General features: G+C 36.3%; 1 protein-coding gene across 5 annotated transcripts in view; it reads right to left on the bottom strand.

Annotated features, from left to right (window-relative positions):
• Positions 1-12,457, bottom strand: part of LOC128012908 (acid-sensing ion channel 1C-like) — a 69,316-nt gene that overhangs the window by 9,947 nt on the left and 46,912 nt on the right. For 3 of the 5 annotated variants that reach the window (XM_052595494.1, XM_052595495.1, XM_052595496.1), the window contains 2 exons: positions 2,519-2,669; positions 1,589-1,716 (listed from right to left, as the gene is read on the bottom strand). In XM_052595494.1, the coding sequence (XP_052451454.1) occupies positions 1,589-1,716; positions 2,519-2,669 (279 nt within the window). Of the gene's footprint in view, positions 1-1,588; positions 1,717-2,518; positions 2,670-7,514; positions 8,528-12,457 lie in introns of those variants that run through there. The other 2 variants (XM_052595492.1, XM_052595493.1) reach the window with 1 other exon arrangement.

Genomic DNA, 12,457 nt, shown 5'->3' with positions numbered 1-12,457 from the left:
GGATTTCATATCATTTTGCATATCTAATTGCACCAGTCGAGGAGATAATCCTCCCGTTAAATTAAGTATTTTTTTGAAGTCGCCTGCAAAAAGTGTAATGCAATAGAGAGTTTATGATGGATTCTGAGTGCTCTGAAGTTAAAAATGTAGAGGAAGCAGAAAATGTAGGTCAGTAAATTGAAAGCAAGATTAGGAGCATGCAGTTGCCTTTAGCACTTGATTATTTCAACTAATTGATCTATTGCTAAGGGCCGATGAATGAAGACATATTGATTTTGGCCGTGAGAGCTGCTTTTGCCTTTGATCCACTGAAGCCTGTAAACGAGCGCTTTTCCTGACCTCCTGCCAATTAATGTTCCCTAGAAACTGAATTAGATACTCATGAGGAGTCACATGACCTCAGTGCACACAACCATGCATAAAAATAAACACTGCTTGCATGAATATGATCAACTCAATAACAGAAACACTCTGGAGGACTAGGAGCAGCACTAAAAGTGAATATAAATGAATCAGTTTCAGTTATGGAAATAAATACAGAAATTTCATAAAATATTTTAATAAGCATTTAAGATGAATGAATATTCTTTAAAGAAAAAAAAACAGACTTATAAACCTGTTAATTTAAATTTGTATTAAAACGGTTGAAAGACATGAAACCACTTTAGTCATTTTTTTTAACCTAATTGTTATAAACTTTTTTAGTGTAATTTTATAAAACAATAAATTAATAAACAAATTTTAAATGCAACTTGCAATAGAAATAAACCACATTTTAAATGAAAAAATTCACAGAAATATTTAAAAGTTTATTACATTCATTTTAAAATTTAAATAATATACATGAATATTTTCAACTAAAATGTTTAAATAAGTATTTTAATAAGATAAATGATTAAAATAAAATAACTAAAAATAAACAAATGTAATTAAAATGAACTAAAACTGTTTATTTAATTTGTGTTTAAAATATAGTTGAATTAAATGAGATTTAAAGATGTCTATATTTTTCAATTTAAACATTTATTTAAAAATGTAGCAGATAAGTAAATTAAATAATTTTAAATGCACCATGTAATTCACAAAAAATAGAAACAAATTACTTTTTAAAGGCACAAATTAACACATATTTAAAAGTGTTTTGCATTGTTTAAATAAGAAATTTTTTTATCAAAATATTGTTTAAAAAAGTATTTAAATAAGACAACTGTTTAACAAAAAAATAAAATGTTTCAAATTCAACTAAATAATAATAGTAAATATATTTTTAAATGCATAATAAAGCATTTTAAAAAAAATTCAATTATCATTGTCCAGTATATTTCTGCCACTTTACACAGAAGTTTGTATACATTAAAGTTGCATAAATGTATGTTGCTCATAAATGTTAAAAATAATTGGTGCTTAATATTTTTGTGCAAATATGATCAATCTTTCTAAACCCGAAATTGTGAAGGATAGTGTTCTGCGGCAAAAAAAAAAAAAGGGTCCGGTTTTCTCCGGGTTTAAAGAGATGATGGTGTGGATGGAGAGTAAGCAGGGCACAGCTGATGAATGTGATAAATGCCATATGTTTAGCATTAGGTACCAGTTGCTGCTGACAAGACACAAAAGTCTGAAAACCAGGGGCCACACCAAATCCCAGCTGATCTATGAAGGGCGGCTCATCCTGGCTGTGGATCTGAACTTTGATGCCCGCCTCGTACGAGGTTTCATCTGCAGGGAGACATTAAACAAGATTATTTACAGAGCGGGAGATTTGATGCCTACCGCCTGGAGGCATAAATATAATGACTTTATAATGAACTTTATAATTACTTTATCCAGAATGCCAATACATGTTTCGTCACTGCCTCTGGATATAAAAGGTCTCCTCTAGAGCCATTAAAACGACCAAGATTAATAGATTATAAATACATAATCTCCCCTAGCATAGAAGTACATCAATTCTGAACACTGACCGCATGTCATCTACAGATGATTAAATTGCACTTGGACATTCGTTACTCTTTCTGCTTCGTTTTTATTTTCCGTGCATGATTATGTTGAAAAATTGCAGCGTGTCACAGAAAATGAACGCAGCAGTAATGGGGCAGGTGTACTCGGTAAAAAACGACCAAGAAAAAGTCCTAACCTTGTTATCTCCGCATCTAAATGTTCAACCACAAATGAAATCATTTTGGGGCGACCACTTATGGGTGAATTATGCTAATGTGCAATGCTGCATATCAGCTCCTTCAGATATGATGCATCTTGTCTTTCTGAAACACAACTTTTTGGAACATAATTCAACTGAGGAGTTGTGCATGTTATTTCAAATGTGGCAGCATTTCAAACCTAGAATGATGCATGTTGTCATAAGCTGTCATTGAAAACACCAGGTTTGGATATTTGATAACTTTCTGTCGGAAACTTTTGAATTGATACCACCAGTCCATCACTGAAGAAACACTTTAGTAATATGAATGAAATGACGGGTCTTCAACAGTAAATAAATGATGAGAAATATATTGCTCACCTGTGTCACCCCAAACCGGTAAGTACTCATCCTGTTGAATATCCAGCATGATTTCCAGCCCATTTCCTGTTCCACCTTTTAAAGTCGTCAACAAGGGGTTTCCATCCAGACCAGAGTTGAACGTGTAACATTTCCCATATCTTGTGTAAATCTGTGGATGGACAAACCATAAAAATAGTCAATATAAAATCACAATAAATCAGTAGAAGTAGTCTAATATTTGAAATGATATTTTTATAGTAATATATCCAATTATATTTATATATGGTAATACTGTATAGTACTGTTCAGAAGTTTGGGGTTAGACTTTTTTAAGAGAAACTAACACATTTATAACGTATAACATTTCTTTGCGCACAAAAACTATTCTCGTAGCTTCAGAATTTAAATTTTGGTGTGAACTAAACCTTTAAAAAAGATTTCTATTTTAAATGAAACCTGAAAAAAAACATGGTTTCCACAAAAATACTGTTTTCAACATTGATAACCAGCGGTGCGCATGCACGACCAAAATAAAAAATACAGTAGCGACATGGCTGACAGCTATTAATACACAATCCCCATTTTAGATCGACTAACTGTAATACTGTATAAGATTTCCATTTAAACTGAAAGCATACATCTGTTGCTTTCATAGAAAAACGCAAAGCAGTGACAGTCACTGAAGCACTTCACTCTGCAGCGATAAAACCAACACACAACCGCGCATATAGTTACATGCCGGCAAACTGTCAAAACATGGAGAATGAAATGTATAGTAGTTCTGAATGGGGAAAAATGCAAGGCTCAATCGCAGAAAGCCCCGCCTTCTAAATGATTGAGCCAATCGCTAATCGGTAAAGTGAGCGCGTCAATGCAGCTGCCGTAAGAAGCGTCCTGGTTACTATAGAGACAGTCAGCGTTCTGAGACGTGCTCTTACACACTGGCTGATCTAGCCTGAATATTAAGCTTTTTATAACGCTACTTGAGCTAAAGTAACAACACTTATGACACAATTGTTGTCAGACTTCTTTGGTGATTTCAAATATGAAATTTAATCGTAAGCTTTTTTGGAGAATTTGATGTTTCCACATTTAAAGAGACAGGAGTTGCACTTGCATGCCTGAGTTTCTTGAGCAACAAATCAGAATATTAGAATGATTTCTGAAGGATCATGTGACACTGAAGACTGGAGTAATGATGCTGGAAATTCAGCTTTGCATCACAGGAAAAAAATTACATTTTTAAATATTTTCAAACAGAAAAAAGACATTTTAAATTGTACTTGCTATTTTAAAATGTTGCCATTTTTACTGTATTTATGATCATATAAATCCAGGTGCAAGCATAAAAGAGAAAAAATGTAGATGACATGATGATCACAATTCCTCACATATTCAAAGCAAGACAAAAAAAAGAAAAAAAGGTGACATTAGGGTTAATGTGGACACACTTTTACTGTAAGGAACTGACAGCAATTTAAAGAACAGGCTTTATCCTTTTGTAGATAATAGCTGGCTAGAATCTGCTGGTCCTGGCAGTGTTTTGACAGTGATGCAGAGAGAGACAGCAGCAACAGTGATGAGCTCAGTCATGGTTTCCTGACCCCGCTGTGACACTAATGAGCAGGAGATCTTCAGGCTCCGGGGCTTCAACAAGGACTGTCTCCCGCTCACAAGCTCGACCTCGACACTCCACAGCACACAAAACACTACAGCTACATTCTGCCTGCTTCATCCCTGTGGCCTTTCAGCAGGAGGAGGATGAATAAAAGGAGGATAATTAAAGGGAAAACAGGGCAGCTGAAGATAAAGAACATCTGACAATACTGAAAGAACATATGATTCATTTATTCAGTGTTATTACAGGTTCTTCATTGTAGTCAATGGATCTCAACTCCAGTGCTCTGCACATTTTGTATATCTCCCTTATTTATCGCACCTGATTCGGATCATCAGATCATTATGAGAGAGATGCATGAACTGAACTGTGTCAGATAAGAGAAACAAACAAAATGTGCCAGAAACTGCACAGCAACACCCTGACAACCTCCCGAAAAGCACAGAAATGAAAAAGTAAAAATCTCTTTATTTTTTTAACATGTTATTCAGTGCCACTAGTGGTGCACTTGTCCATGTGACCTTTAAAAAAGAACACATAAGACACTTTCACAGCTACAATCGCTGTTGCCACATTCTTATCAAGCATCTGACGAGTGAGACGTGAGGTTAAGATTGATTGTCTCAAAATCTCAATTAACATGAAAGCGCTTGGAGCAGAGACGAACCGTTGTTGTCAGCATGTCGCTGCATCACAGAGGATTTGTGTTTGCCGTGTTGAGTTCACGGTTTACCAAAACACACCAAATGAGCACATTGTTTCCGAACAATAGTTGAAGCCTCTCTCTCTTCCCTGTTTCCCAAGTAATTAACTTCATTCATTCTGAAGGGAAGCGCGCGGCGCACCAGGCGAGAACTCATTTAGACTGATGATTCAGAGTTTTGTGCATATGTAATCTGCAAGTGAGCACGGATTCGTGGAAAGCAGTCATGTTGATTTCACATCAGATTTGAGCTATGCCTAAAATTTCATATGCCTAAACGCTGGAAGGGATTTGGGGATTATGAGAGGTAGATTGGTTTTCCATCTGATAATGGAGAAAAAGGAGATCAAGATATTGAGTAAAGGAGTTTAGCCGAAGGCAGGTTTTAAGCACATCTGTGCAAAGCACCCAGAGCTTTTTAATAATTCATGCGTCTTCTACACAGAAATTTGTCGGAGTGTAGTTTCTGTGCCAATAGATGTTACTGAGATTTTTAGCCTCAGGGTTTCTGCTAACAGTGCTCTAAACCTGCCATACATTTCTACAAAACAAAATATAACATAAAAAAAAGAAAGAAAATTAATTCTGATGACAAATGCAGCCAGCAATTTTGCAGGTAGATGTTTGGAAAAGAACAATTTACTAATGAAAACATGCACCGGTGAATTATGAGCATGAGCAGCTCAATCCTAATAATAATAAATGAACATATCAAAAGAATTACAAAAAAAAAAAAACTTATTATACCCCCCTCCCAAAAAAAACAAACAACAAAAAAAAAAATATATATATATATATAATAAAAAACAAACTAAGTCATATTTCATATTTTACAATGAAATTCAAAAATTTTAAATTACTTTATTCATATTATTTAACTTTATCATATACTGTATTTTCATTGCCACTTTCATGTTATATATTTATGTACATTATATTATTTATACAAAACAGTAGTTTTAATTATACTGTATTTATTTTATTGTATTTATTTTAAAGGTCCCGTTTTTCGTGCTTTTTTGAAGCTTTGATTGTGTTTACAGTGTGCAATATAACGTATTCATGTTTCGCATGCAAAAAAACACAGTATTTTTCACACAATTCACCTATCTGTATACCGCTGTTTTGACTGTCATAAAAACAGGCTGATGACTTCCTTGTTCTATAAAGTCCCTCCTTCATAAGTACGTAGCGAGTTCTGATTGGGCCAGCGGTTCCTGTGTTGTGATTCGACAGCAGCTGAGCGCGCGCTGCCCTCCTGGTAATGCGATTGGGCTAGTTTTGGAGTAGTTTTGAGAAGCAAGTGGGCAGGATTTGTTTTGAAAACCTGGCAATCCTGATCTGAACCATAGACAGTAAAAGAATGCACGTAGTGCATGCTGGAGATGTATTTATAATCACAGGAGCGTTTTTACCGACGAGATGCACAAGAAAATCGCATTCGATTTTTTTGCACAGCCCTAACATCTAGTTAACAAAGCTAAACATCATTGCCCTTTGTTTAATAAGTTACAGAAACTGTTAAACGCACCAACTTAAATAATAAAATACACTTATCGGTTGTGGTCCATAAACAATGCCTTCTTCAGACAAAGAGAGAACTGCTCCATCTTTCAAGAATAATCTTTGTGTGAATCCGGCATTAAACTGACTGAGATTGAGGAAGCTGTCCTCAGCAAAATGTGCTGCACATAATTTTTTACAAGTGGATTATAATTTTCGGGATCCGAGTTAAACATAAATTGTAACCATTAATCTCCAAGTACAGCGTCCCTGGGAAGGCCAAACAAAGATGATTGGACTGAGAGATGGAAATAACAGCATTTCGATGACATGGCAACAAACACAAACGCAGCTCTTCCTTCTCCGTGTGAGCGCAACAAGACCACGCCCCCTTTTTGTGTTTTCATGTGGGCGGAGGTTAGTCAAAAAACTGTTTTAGTGACATCATTACTGCAGGAACTAGAGGGATGTAGTCCAAACGGGTCGTTTTTTGTAGGCGAATTCTATTAAATAAAATATCTCGCTTGGCATTGAACTTTGAGCTTTAGATTTTTACAGATATTATTTATACTCTAACAACAACATTACACACGAACTAAAGTTTAAAACATGGTATCACGAACGGGACCTTTAAATTATGTATTACAGTAACGATAATCTACTGTTATTGAGAAAAATGGGAACTACATTGAACTGAAAAAAAAAAAAAGAATTTCCCTATTTTTTAAAAGCCTATTATGTTTAGGTTTATGCAAAATATAAATATAATTAGATTTTTTTATATATAAATGAATAGTAAATTAATAAATGTAAAATTTCCCCTTTGATTTTGAGGTGAAACCTAAACTAGACGTGATTGTGTAAGATTAAGCCACCCACACACACTCACACACACACACACACACACACACACATAAAACACGTTAATGCAGTGGAAACGATTTTTGCGAACTCAGTTAAAATGGTAATCACTATTATTTCTAACCCACTTTAACCTTGCTCTGCACTATTCCCATAAGACTTAACTAGGCATTCTTAGAAACAAAAGAAAAACCCCTAAGCTAGATTTATTCAGGTAGTCTAATTAATTACAACTGTGAATTGCTTTACTGACTTATGGATGTTAAATCCAAATGTGGCTTCTGAAGTACGAACAGCTGTTGATTACGGTGAAAGCACTGTTTACATACAGGGACGAAGTTCTTGTAAGTGCAGTTTTCACCCCGGAACCTGCAGTCCAGCAGCATGTCTTCTAATTGGTGGCCCAGCCTGTCAATCATCTCTGTGGTGTTGAGCTGGTAGTCAGGAGGCGGGCTGTAGTTGGAGAAGTCCAGAAGACGCAGCATCCTCTCGCGGTGTCGACTGAGTTTGAGCATGGAAACGCTCTGACGGTTGACCGTGTGGTTCAGGTGCATGATGTCCATCCAGTAGCCGCTGTGGTAGAGGTCAGCTTTGGTGAGGCTGGACACGCGGAGGAGGTTCTGGTTGCAGAATGTAACGGCTGGGAAAGTCATGTTGTGAGACCAAACCATGTAGATCTTGGTCACAGCCGGGTAGGAAAGAAGATACAGGATTCGATTCCATGACCATGTGAAGAGGAGCCCCAAGCAGACAAAAATAGCCAGGAGCCAAAACAAGCGTTGGGTTTTAGATTTGTATGGCGAGAACGCATGTTTTAGCCCATGGACTTTTGTTCTAAGAACAAATGCGGTCGTAGCGTCCTCAGCGCCGTGGGTTAAAGTCATTTTGAGTCTTTGCCGGCTGCTGCGTCTCTTGGCATCATCCATCAGAGAGTCTTTGTTTATTTCCTCCTGATTGGATGCAGACAAATCCTCCATAGTGTTGTTAAACTCTGAACACAGAATGCAAAGTTTTAAAACGCATCATGCATTCGGTCTTAACGTAGAAACGTGATCCTGCGATTGATGAACACATTCATCAAATTAGCAATGGAAAAATCCTAATGAATTCATTAAGCTTGAATATTCTGCATCAATGCCAGTCCATGCCAAAGAAAAACTAAAAATACAAACAGGCAAAAAAAGACATGTACGTTACCAAGCTGTTCCAACAAAGCTTATTAAGACAAATGCAGCTAATTTCAATCTGATTCACAGCGCAGTTTCTCCAGGATCCTCAGGTTGATTTGTCTTTGCACTTCAACAGATCAGATTGAGTTTTCTCTCTCATGCTTCAGCTCTTCTCTCTTCTTCGCCTTAATTTTTTTTGGACAGAACAACTATGAGGCTGGCTGCAGATTCTTGTTGCTTTCCCCTTTGTGTGAGAGCGCCCAGCCCCTCCCACTCGGCTCAAATGATCCTGTCGATGGATTTGCAGCAGGCATATAGATCCATTTGTCCCTGCTTCTTGCATTTCTCAACCGGGAGACCCAGAAGCTTACATATTTCTTGTATTAAAGTAGAAAAATGACCAACTAAGAGCGCACGAGATTCCTGGAGGGTATGTCATTTATCACACTTGTTTTTTCTGTCTTCGTTGATGCTTTAGGGGCCTTTTTTTAATTAATATGTCTCATGGGACATATATCGGGTTATTAGTATAATATTTATTCGCTTTATTGGATAGACTCAACACAAATGAACTCAGATGAACTGTTGTTTACTGGTTATGCATGATGCAAAACTGATGCAGTGGACATGCAGCTGATGTTTTATTTCTATAAAATCCTGTGCTGACACCTGTGGGACATCATAAAGTGCTATTATAATGTGTACAGTAGGGGGCCAAAAATGCCAGAGATCACACTAAATATCTGGGACTGGAAATACATAACACTGAAACTGATGTCAATCTTTTCACGCGAATTATGTTTGAAATAAAATTTGCTAAAATATTATTCAAATTAAACTGGAGAAATGCATAGTGGAAGAAATCTGATCTCAGTGATCTCAGACTACAATCTTTTGCATTTGATTATACCAGGCAAGTATTTTCATATATTATCCACCATAAAAGCCCAGTTAAATCTCTGTTTATGCTTGCATTTTATTATTTTTCTTTGCTCCATAACGTCCTCGCCTTCCTGAAAGAGAATGACCATAAATATGACCTATAAAAAATGTATTTCAGGCCTCAGTGACATTATCAGCTTCAGCTGAATGTGACTGAATGCCAACAAAGAAATATTTGTCTGATCGAGAATTGCACCAGGTAAATAGCTGAATGTCTTCCAAAACAACGCAAGGGCATTCTGGAACACATCGTCATCTCTCTCTATCTATTTATCACTGCAAATCACAGTTTCTGAAGATTGCATTCTGCCCTCATTTGCTTGCCAATACGTCTGAGCAGCCCCAGAATAACCAACCCAGTTTATCATGCTCTTATTTGATCAGCCACTGGACTTTTTGATGATCTGCATAAACAGAGTTTCTGCAGCTCCTCTGAATGTAAATTTAGGACTTTAGTAAAGAAAACTTAACTAAAAAAAAAAGATTAAGGAATAAACTGCAACAGTATTTTATATGTAAATTTAGGGAGCACAAAATAAGTTTTAATGGCAAACACAGTTTAAAAACAAAACTTCCAATCGACCTCCATTATACTTTTTAAGTCATTTTACAAAAAAAAAAAAAAAAACATAATAATATACATAAAAAAGTTAATCCTTGCCATTTTACAGTGCAAATCTTGTTTTAAAGATGGTTAGATATTTGAAAAATATATGACTTTTTTAGAAATGCATGCAACATTTAATACCATGACTTTATCAATTTAAGACTTTCTGCTCTGATTTAAGACTTTAAGACCTTAATTTGTGGAAGGGTGAATTAGAACATGTAAAGACTTTTTTTAAGACCTGCAGAAATCTCAATAAAGAACTGCCCACTTAGAAATAGACAAACCATCAGACCAGCTACAGTTTGTTTGGAATCTGTGTGCCATTTAGAGAAAGCCACAATAATAAACTAGTGTGGAAAACAGCATTGCAAGAAAACTGCACAAAACACCCATAAAAGTCATGACCAAAATTTATGTTAAGTAATAAACAAAGATTATTTCATAGGCATAACAAAACAAAATGGCAAATACAGAGTCTTACTTGTAGATATTTGCTTGCTTGCCACAAACATAAGTGTCTTTCTAAAATCCTGATCTCACAATCTCTGCCGTGATTATTTCTTCCTAATTACAAAGTCTGTCTGGCTCATGCACTTTGACAGAAATGAAACTGGTTCTTGAGCTCATTAGAGCTGAAAAGAGATTAAATTAATCTTCTAATCAATAAAATTTGCAGCTGCTTATAGTAGCTGCATATCTCAGTCAAAGACAGAATCATTATTCCATAATATTCCAGCCGTGTTCCATTCCTGTAGTGTTTATTTTCCAGACTTCCAGGAATGAAGAACTATCGGTATTTCTTGCTCAGGTAACATGTTTCACTGCACGTTGGTATAAATATAGATGAGAGCCGGGTCTCTAAGCGGCAGCTCATTTTCTCCCAGTTACACTGGAGCCACAGTCAATATTCCCCGGTCTAGGATCATTAAACCTCATGGATTCATTTGTCTTTGACAGGCAAATCTGCAAGAACCTCAAAAATCATCCAGTTTTCTGGTACCATGTATATACATCGACATAAACCAAGACCGTTATCTTATTCCTGAGAGCTCAATTTCTCAACTTGAGTTTTGCTCATTTAATTTTAATCATCTGAACAGTGCAAAACGAATGCTTTCCGACTGCCAAAATTCATCCCAACTGAAATGAACAGTTCTCAAACTTTCTCACCTGATGCCATTTGCCCAAAAACAGCTTACCCAACCCGATCTCACGGCAATTCGTACTTTTTTCACAAGGTGGCTTATTCGTACGAATTCGTACGACCAAACTCGTACAAATTCATACGATTGTTGCCAAATCGTACGTATTTTACGAGTTGCACAATTCATATGAATTTGTACGAATGACCTACACCTAGCCCCGCCCCTAATCCGAACCGTCACTGGGGTCGTATAAAATCATACTGGTGAGGTCGTACAAATTCGTACGAATAAGCCACCTCGTAAAATATGTACGAATTGGTCGTGAGATAGCGTTGGCTTACCACATTAAAGCTCAGATGAATAAATAAAGTTTCCATGACAGTTTTCACTTAACAGAAGCTTTTTTACATTTATTTTGACAAAAAAAAAAAAAAATCATGGCCAAAACAATATCACCAATATCAATATTCGCCATAATTCTCCATATCTGCCAAATTTGATCATGCTTTCCGCTACCAATAAATAAGAACTCTCAGCTATGATTGAAACATTGATTAATTTCCCATATTTGCCATATTGTTTACCCCCAAAATCAACGCAGAAAAGGTTCTCACATTGCATCTTGGCCTGATCATGCTGTAATTATTCCAGCTGCTGAACTCTGAATTTAATATGCATTTCAAAACAAATCATTAGCTTTTTCGGAAGTGGCACACAATGAATCCAGATCTATATCTAACTGAATATTAACGAAGAGACCTGAAAACAGAGGCTAATAGACAGCCTGGAGCATTTTGCTGAATAAAAATGAAGAGAGATGTAGGAATGTCTCTGGTGTCTGTGGGAAGCGTTTCATAGCAGTTATAGTCCAAAGGCAGAGCAACCGAACATTCAATCAAAAGTGTCGATAACATTGTCTAGACTATTATCTGTGGGGTTTAGGTCCACTGCATCAAGGAAATATATGTGGATGACTTACTTGAGAAAAATGCCAATATTTTTGGCCATGAGTGTACAAGGACGATTCCCTCTACAACAGCTCAGGGTTAAGAGCCTTGTTTAACGGTACAGTGATGATAGTTCATGAATCACTCCAAATGGGGCTTAAAAGCCAGATCTATAACACTAAACTACACCAACAGTCAGATAAAATAATAATGGTAATTGAAAGAGATATGAAGATGGTTGAGCCATCAGACTGGGATCTTCTATTGGAGCTGATCAAGGGCAATTATTGCTGAAATACTGCTGAAGTGGATCAGTAAGTGACAAACGTTTCGATTCTCTTCGGTTTCGATTATTTAACAAATCAATGCTTTAACGCCAAGTGCAAAACTGACACACGTGCAGGATTTACAGCCATTTGGTAATAAACCTCAGCACTCCAAACTTTAGTTATCAGGGAA

This window comes from Carassius gibelio, chromosome B24 (assembly GCF_023724105.1).
Source record: "Carassius gibelio isolate Cgi1373 ecotype wild population from Czech Republic chromosome B24, carGib1.2-hapl.c, whole genome shotgun sequence".
Classification (NCBI taxonomy): Eukaryota; Metazoa; Chordata; class Actinopteri; order Cypriniformes; family Cyprinidae; genus Carassius; species Carassius gibelio.
The sequence above is the reverse complement of the archived record's forward strand: the minus strand, read 5'-3'. Positions and strand labels throughout refer to the sequence as shown.